Here is a 7,681-nt window from a genome sequence, read left to right as displayed (position 1 = left end):
AATGGGCTATTCCCCCCAGTTTGTAGTTTTCAGAGCATTGACCTTCCAGGGCAAACCCAGATGTGGCTTCTGGCTAAGCAGGATCCCATAGTCTTGACTGGAAATCTCATTGCATCCATTGTGCCATCTGCCCCAAAGGCTGTTGCTAGGTAAATTTCTTAAGTGAAAACCAGAAATCTGGAAGATCTTTATCCTTCATGGCCTTACGGTCGTCCAGCCAGGACATTGTGACGCTTGTGCGGCTGCTAGGGGCAAGGCTGGCTGAAAAAGCCTCCAAGTCCCTTCTGAGGGTGGCTTCCCTTCAGTTGCAACTTTGGGAAATATGTCCCTGGAGCATCAAAATTTGGTATAACTGGGATGGCATTTTTTGTCTCTCACAACTTGTAATATCTAAGTGCATGTCTGCTTATGCTTTTACTGGTGTCAGATTTTTCCCATTTCTGAGTCTGATCACATTCTCAAAGGATGGGTGCAGCAGAATTATGTCTCAGGCAAGAATTTAGAAGGCTGATATTTACTTTTAGGCTTGTCCTTATGTGCCTGTTCAGGTTGGATCTGGATTGTGGATGCAACCCTTTTGCACCCAAATTTAAACATTTCAATGAGGGAGGAGGGGGGAAGAACCTTTGCTGCATTCCCCCCACCCATGTTATGCTCAGAGCCAGAAATCGGAGAGCTCTCCTTCCTTAGTGGAGGGAGGAGGGGGTTGAGCCCAAGGATGAACACCTTGGGGGAGGGAGAAGACTTTGACTTTTTTTTTTAAAGCCATTTTGACCTACTTAGTGGGCACTGCCACCCAGCTGTGGCCAGGGTGTGGTCTCTTGCAGTTTGTTTTATGCAGCACCTTCAGCATTCTGGATGAGTCTCCCTCAATGTCCTTCCCTTCAGAGTCCCACTCCCCTTGCCCTAGGAGATAGGGTCTCATTACTAGAGTTGGTTTGATTTGGGAAGAAGGGGAGCTGAATATGAATCCTGCTTCTCCCCAGGGAATTTAGTGCTTATGGGAGAGGGACGTGGTGCCCTTTAAGGGTTTTGTCTTTCTGGTCCTGTACTGTCCTAGGACTTATCCCCTAGCCTGGCTAGCTGAAGTCCTCCTCATCTATGGCCTGATCTATATGCTCTGCAGCTCCTGCTTGGGCTTTTCTGTGTTGAAGTCGTGACTTCTTGGGGGCCGTGGGAGACCCAACTGGCCTGTCTGACTTGGTGCCCCATGCTCTAGCAGTGCCAGAACCTGCTGCCTGAGAATAGGGAGGGCACACATTGCCCTCCCAGCTCTGTTTTGTAGCTCCAACATTAGGAGCAAAGTGAACCACTACTTAGGAGGCAGTTCTGGCAGCAAGCTAGAGGGCAGGGGCATGGCTAGCACAGGCTGTACTAGAGGTTCGAACTGCCTGCAGAAACTGCAGACAGGAGCAGAATAGCCTATATGTATCAGAATCGTAGGAGACGTCATGCTGCAGAAATACAATCCAGAATGGAGATAATTGTTCCGAAAACCCCATCCAAGAGGAACAAGCCTTTTTCTTGCCACTCCAGAGTTGCTTCTTGACCACTACTTGACTATCAAGAAGAAGGAATTAATCTAGCAAAGCCAATGCTACACTGCTGCTTGACAGCTATCCACCACAGGTGCCACCTATGGAAGTCCGAGGCAGGTTCTAAGCAAACTCCTCTAAGAGTTTCTCCTCTTCCTGACATTGCAAAGTTCTGTCTCCTCTGGGCAGAGCAGCTGCCAGCTAAGATTTTCATAAAGCTACTTCCATTGCTGCTGCCCGTGCCCTTCTTTTATGGCTTTAGGCAAAAGTACAGCTGTGGGCAGTTACCATATCACTATCACACCTCACAAGGGTTGCATACTGAAAGGAGAAGGAACAAGACTGATCCTTGTGAGACTCCAATCTTTTTAAGAGCAGCCATCCCTCACCACTCTGGCTCCAACTGCTCCTTTCAAAGAAATGCCACTCTGGTTCTTTGCCATCCACTTCCATGAAGACTTCTATGTAGGTCAGCAGCTCCTGTGATCAACTAGGAAGAGCACTGAGGTTTGACCAAAAGGTTATCATCCGCCTTTCTTATTGCAATTGCCTATGCTGTGTGCAGTCACTTGTGCTGCATCCTGAATGCGGCCCATCAGGCCACATCAAAACCTGTTTTCAGTTTTGGAGCCCCGGTTCCATTCTTCATAAATCTGGTGATCTTTCCAGTAACTTCTACAATGAGCTAGCTGCTTTCCAAACAGAAGGCACAATCCCTACCTTGTGGAGATCACAATCTGAAGACAGGTAAGATATCAAGTAGGAAGTACAATATGAGCACTGGTTATATGAACATTTTAAAATATGAATAGTGTGCATATTCTAAATTACACATGCTTAGATTTAGGAGATATACACTTCACTAATGCATTTCATAGCTACAAATAGGCCATCAAATTGGAAGCAGTCAAAATAAATTCTTCACGTATATCTTTCTAGAAGTGCTTTTTAAAATGGCATGCATATTATTATGTTAAATGGAGATTTCTTCCAATGAAACAGTGCTTTATTAAAATGCACATAATGAGATAAAAATCTTGAATATTCACGTATCCGGAATTCGGTTATATTCAAGCAGTATTGCCTTTACTGGAACAAATTTTGTACTTCAAATAAAAAATAAACATTTGGTCTGGGTGGAGTAAAGTGAAAATTGATTTCACCATACTTTAACTCAAAACCCAGCTGCAGGAAAACCTCAGTATACATTGTGAAAAAAAGCTGACATCACAACTAAGTTTGAAAGATCAAAGGTTAAAACATGCCACACTGAACCCAGACTTCAGAACTATTATGTGATAGTCAGCTCAATCCCAGAAAACATCAGGCTCTCTCAACATGGAGTTGTTGGATACTTGAAAATGAGAGGTTTAGTAAGGTATATTATGTATACATAATGTCGATTCTGTTATATGAATTAACCTAAGATTACTCTTTTCTTCTTACACATGAAAAGGTGCTCAGCTTCTACTATCATGGGTGATCTTATAAACACCTGTGTTTAGAAGTTAAGGCACAATGACTACGTAACATCAACAGGAAGTGCCCTTGGGGCAGTCAGAAGTTGACTCACTTTTAATCCAGTGTTTTAACTGCAAGACACCATTAAAAACTTCCATCACGCTCCAAATTATTTGCATTACAGTGGCACTTAGGGTATATGGCGACATAACCCGCAGCACACAGCCTCCCAGCCTGGATCAACAGACTTGGTCTTGCAGGGCTTGCACTGGTGCTTTGAAAATACCAGTGTAGACAGTGCTTTGAAGCTGCCGCTTGGGATGCTGCTCAGGCTCTGAAGCTCAATCTACAGCCTGAGCTGCAACTTCAAAGCACTGTCTGTCTATACAGGTATTTTCTGAGCACAAGTGCAAGCCCAAGTCAGTCAACTCATGCTGAGAGACTTGCTTGCTATGGGCTATGTAGACATATCCCTAGAAGTTCCAATAAGAACTAGGGACTCCCATTTGAGCAAGGCACCATAGAAAGCTATAGCAAGAGAATCCCTGCTGAAAAGAGTTTACAATATAAAAATAGACAACATATACAAAGGGAGGGGAACAGAGGCACAGATATAAAGATGTGTTGCCAGTGCTTACAAATTAAATTGTGAGTGTCAGGATATTTCATGTTTTTCTTGAAGTTACTGGAATCATGTATGTACGTGGAAGTCCAAGCTTTCATTTAAGCTCCACAGATCCACCAATAAGTATTTGTAGGTTCCTTGTACACTGGATAGGAGGATGTGTCAAAAAAATGACACTAATCAGGGTTACTGTAGCGTTCAAAATGAAATCAGCAATAGTATCAAAGCTGGAAGGAACAAAACCATAAATGCACAGCGTATGACCTTAGCATCAGGTCACATAGCTTATCCAAGTTTCAGACTGTTCATAACTGCAATTTATGTGATGGCAAAAACATTTTGTCTTTCACCCAGAGAGTCACTCTTCTCTAGCTACTTCTCTGGAAAAAAGACAACCTCTGACCTACTACTTATGATCCAATTTGTATTTGGCACAAAAAGTGACTTCCACTTTTATTTACAGTTTGGAAAGTTTTCATTGTTAAATGTAGACTAAAAAGAAATCTGGAAGTTCGAAGCAGATGATAAAAAACATGATTAAGTATGACAGTTGGTCCAATAAAAGGTATTACTTCAGATTTACCTTAAGCTCCGTCTAATACGTATCTAACTAATCTCACATAGTGCGAATTCTCCTGCCGTTAATTCTGGTTTCCTTGAATTTAGTTCTCCCCCTCAACACAATATAGAAGATAGTAATTTTGCTTTTGAACTCATTTTGAATGCTGCATTACTTTATTTTCTCCCAGAGGGGGAGATAAGGCAGAAAACTCTAAAATGAATTAGAGCAAACTTGGGCTAGTGTGAATGTTGAGACTGAAATGACTTCTCTTCCATAAGATAATTCACTAAGTAGAGTGGTTGTGGGATATGGCCGCTGTCAAACATTAATAAAAACCACCATCATGAGAATTAGAACTTTTATTAGTGTATTCACATATTAGGCAAATGCAACACGCATGAAGCTTATTTCTTAGGTTCACAAGTTCTACCAATACATCAGTCTACTGGTAAAACTACCACAAACTGGTAAATGCATTTCCAATTTTTAAAAATTGCCTGGCCCACTTTTTCAAGGCTTAATTTTTGGTATTGCTTATATGCCCCATTATGGCATAAAAATATCCATCACTATCTTCAATTCAGTCAACTGATTAAAAGCTGTAACACTGGCCACATTTTGTTCTCAAAGCTAAGTAATCACTAGCTGTACTTACAAAGTACAGTACTAGTGTAATGAATGAAAGAATGGGGGGAGGGGAAAACCAGACAAAGGCAATCCTGCTACTGCCACAGTAACAAAAGAATGACAGACAGCTAGATCACAAGACTGTTAGTAAGATGTATATTTTTCAAGTCAGAATAACCCTTCTATACAGTTTCCCAACCCTTCCCCAACCCAGACTTACTTGTAGAATATAATTCAGAATATTTTTAGTATGGTGCAGATGTAGTGTCCAAGGGTTCACAATAACATGCACTGTATTGAAGAACCTAAAAATCCTCCTTTGCTGGTCATACCTCAGCAACCACTACCCTAGAGGTTTTGCAGAAACACCTACTTTTACAAGGCTCATAATTTCATAATGAATGCATATGATCTGGTATGTAACTAAGCCGTACAAAGCCACTCAGATCAAGGAGTTTACATTCCATCACTAAATATGTTAAAAAGCTGCATCTATTTAAAACCTAAATGGAACAGTCTAGTTTATCCCTGGGGGAAGCTGTTTATAGGTATTTGGGTTCAAAAAGTAAACTCAAGATTTAAGTGACATTTAAAATATAGGTGTAAGAGGTAAGCCAATAGCTTGTAGGTTTACATAAGTCTCTTTCATGAAATGAAAATTGATAGTAGCATTGAATAAAGTATTTGCTCTTAATGATCTGAAGTACAAAAAAAGTCACAAATGCCTCAGTGCCGGCAGCGTCAATGCATCTATTGCCGGCAACAGATGCATTACTTTGGATGGGGAGGGGAAGTAGTAGGCTCCTAGTGTGATGGGTAGACTCAGAATTTACAATATAAATTCATCTGGGGCCCCATTAACTATATAAAGTGTTCAAGATTTCAGAGATGAAACTCAGGCATTTCTTTCCCTTCCAAAGGAGGGATTTTCAAGAAGGCAGCAAAAAGTTAAGCTTTTTCTACAAGGAAAGTCAGCTTTCCCCCACCCCACCCCACCCCTTTTTTTTTTTTTTTTTAAAGGAGAACTTTAAAACCTGCATATATAAAAATATAAAAGAATATAGGATTAGAGAGAACTTGGAATTTTATCAGAAGTTTGCCCAAAATTAAAAAGAGCACACATCTGTTTATGGGTACTAAAAATGTAGAACAGCACAATACTGTGATATTGAAGATCATGATACGTTACCTGTACATATATGCAACTATTCATGTTATTGATAAACCTTTAGGACACTCAATTATACACCCAATGAAAACACCATTAAGAGTCTTTAGGACTGTCCCTTCCTCCTTCAGAAGGTGTTTCTATACACTAAATTTTCATCTAGTATCAGAGTACAGGAAACAGAATCCACAAGGTGCTTTAATTGATGAGACCTCAAGTGCTGTTTTTTTTTTTTGTTTTTTAAAAATCTTTTTGAATAGTAAACAGTTCATGGGAACCACACACAAATACTAAGAGACGAGCTGTTATATTAAGTCTGTTGACTGGACTTGATATTTAGCCCACTGGTAAGAGAGGAAGGTGTTTTACGACATGCTGGAGCAGCGTACTGAAGGAGAGCCCATCTGAGTCAATACTTTGTCCAACCATTGTAGAGGTCCATTCAGATGCAGTTCAATCCAGCAAGGAGTGCTTGTTACTGTTTGCCGTCTGGAGAAGAAAGAGGAAAAGAAGTTACCAAGAGACTTGGAAGCCTGTATGGGTGTGTTTCAAACAAAAAACAGAAAGTGAGAGAGAAGACTAAAGCACTACAAAAATGAAACTTCTTGGAGACCAATTCTTCGCAAATAAGTACAAGCTAAAGCTGTACCTTAGGGGTCCAATACTGATCTCCACATACACCAAGATTAAATTGGCTTTGTGGCTTTTGTTCCAACTGTCACATTAAAAGGAGATCAGCTTTACTTGTATATAATTTATTTTTAAAACCAGACTGTCCACCCAACAAACTCAACCTGATACCCATATTTGAGTCAAGCTGATATTTAAACTTCTCAAAACTCACTAATATTAAAAAGTCCTGAAGGTGACACTAAGCACACAGGAAAAAGCTTAAGTAACCCCCCTTGCCTTCAAAGGGTTTGCACAGGTAGTTGACTGGAACTTGACAAACTATTTTATTATTTATGCACAAGGATTAGAACAGAGACAATACAGCTAAGTAGTAGTAATACTGTAACCAAAAGAAAGTATCAGATCTGCCGATTATAAAAGTTGCTGCAGAGAAAATTTTAAGGAAGCTGTGCTAGATTTTGTCAGAAACAAGTGCATCATAACTAAGCGTGTGGTTACACAGGTTAAGTGTTATCTTGCAGAAACACCAAACATCATCTCTGCTGATTTCCTGTAACTTCTCTGTAGTGTATTTTAATTTCCTCAAACAACTTCAAAATTTTATACTTCTATAATAGACTAGGGTAATGTGCATTTTTTCACGTCAAGCTTTTTATTTATGGCATTCTGTTGCTGAGGCTTCGTTAAATTTTTAAAGTAATAATCTTAACTCCCAACACTCCTATTTTAGAGACCTACTATTCCAGTGGTCCCCAACCTTTTTGTCTGATGGGTGCAGAATTTCTGCGGCGTTTCGGTGGCGGTGCATCTCGATGACATCACTTGTCGGTGGCGTCATCAAGAGGCGTCGCTGCCGAAACGCTGCAGAAATTCGGCGGCATTTCGGCGGATGCTCCACTGCCAACCAGGACGCTTGGGGACCCGTGTGCTATTCAAAAGAGGTTCTCTCAAGTAATTTCTTAAGAGAAAAGGTGGTATCCAAGTACAGGATGTATTATACCTGAGCAGTTATTTCACTTCACAGGTCTGTAGGAGATCAGGGTGGGGGCCAGACTCTGTGAAATCCATGG

At 40.7% G+C, this 7,681-nt stretch overlaps 1 protein-coding gene across 1 annotated transcript in view; it reads right to left on the bottom strand.

Annotated features, from left to right (window-relative positions):
- Nucleotides 1-4,527: 4,527 nt before the first annotated feature.
- SMAD2 (SMAD family member 2) overlaps nt 4,528-7,681 on the bottom strand; it is a 72,739-nt gene continuing 69,585 nt past the window's right edge. The window contains 1 exon segment of the mRNA XM_030566035.1: nt 4,528-6,467. Within this exon segment, the coding sequence (XP_030421895.1) occupies nt 6,344-6,467 (124 nt within the window). The 3' untranslated portion in view covers nt 4,528-6,343.

Source organism: Gopherus evgoodei, chromosome 6 (assembly GCF_007399415.2).
Source record: "Gopherus evgoodei ecotype Sinaloan lineage chromosome 6, rGopEvg1_v1.p, whole genome shotgun sequence".
Classification (NCBI taxonomy): domain Eukaryota; kingdom Metazoa; phylum Chordata; order Testudines; family Testudinidae; genus Gopherus; species Gopherus evgoodei.
This window is presented reverse-complemented; position numbering and strand designations above follow the sequence as displayed.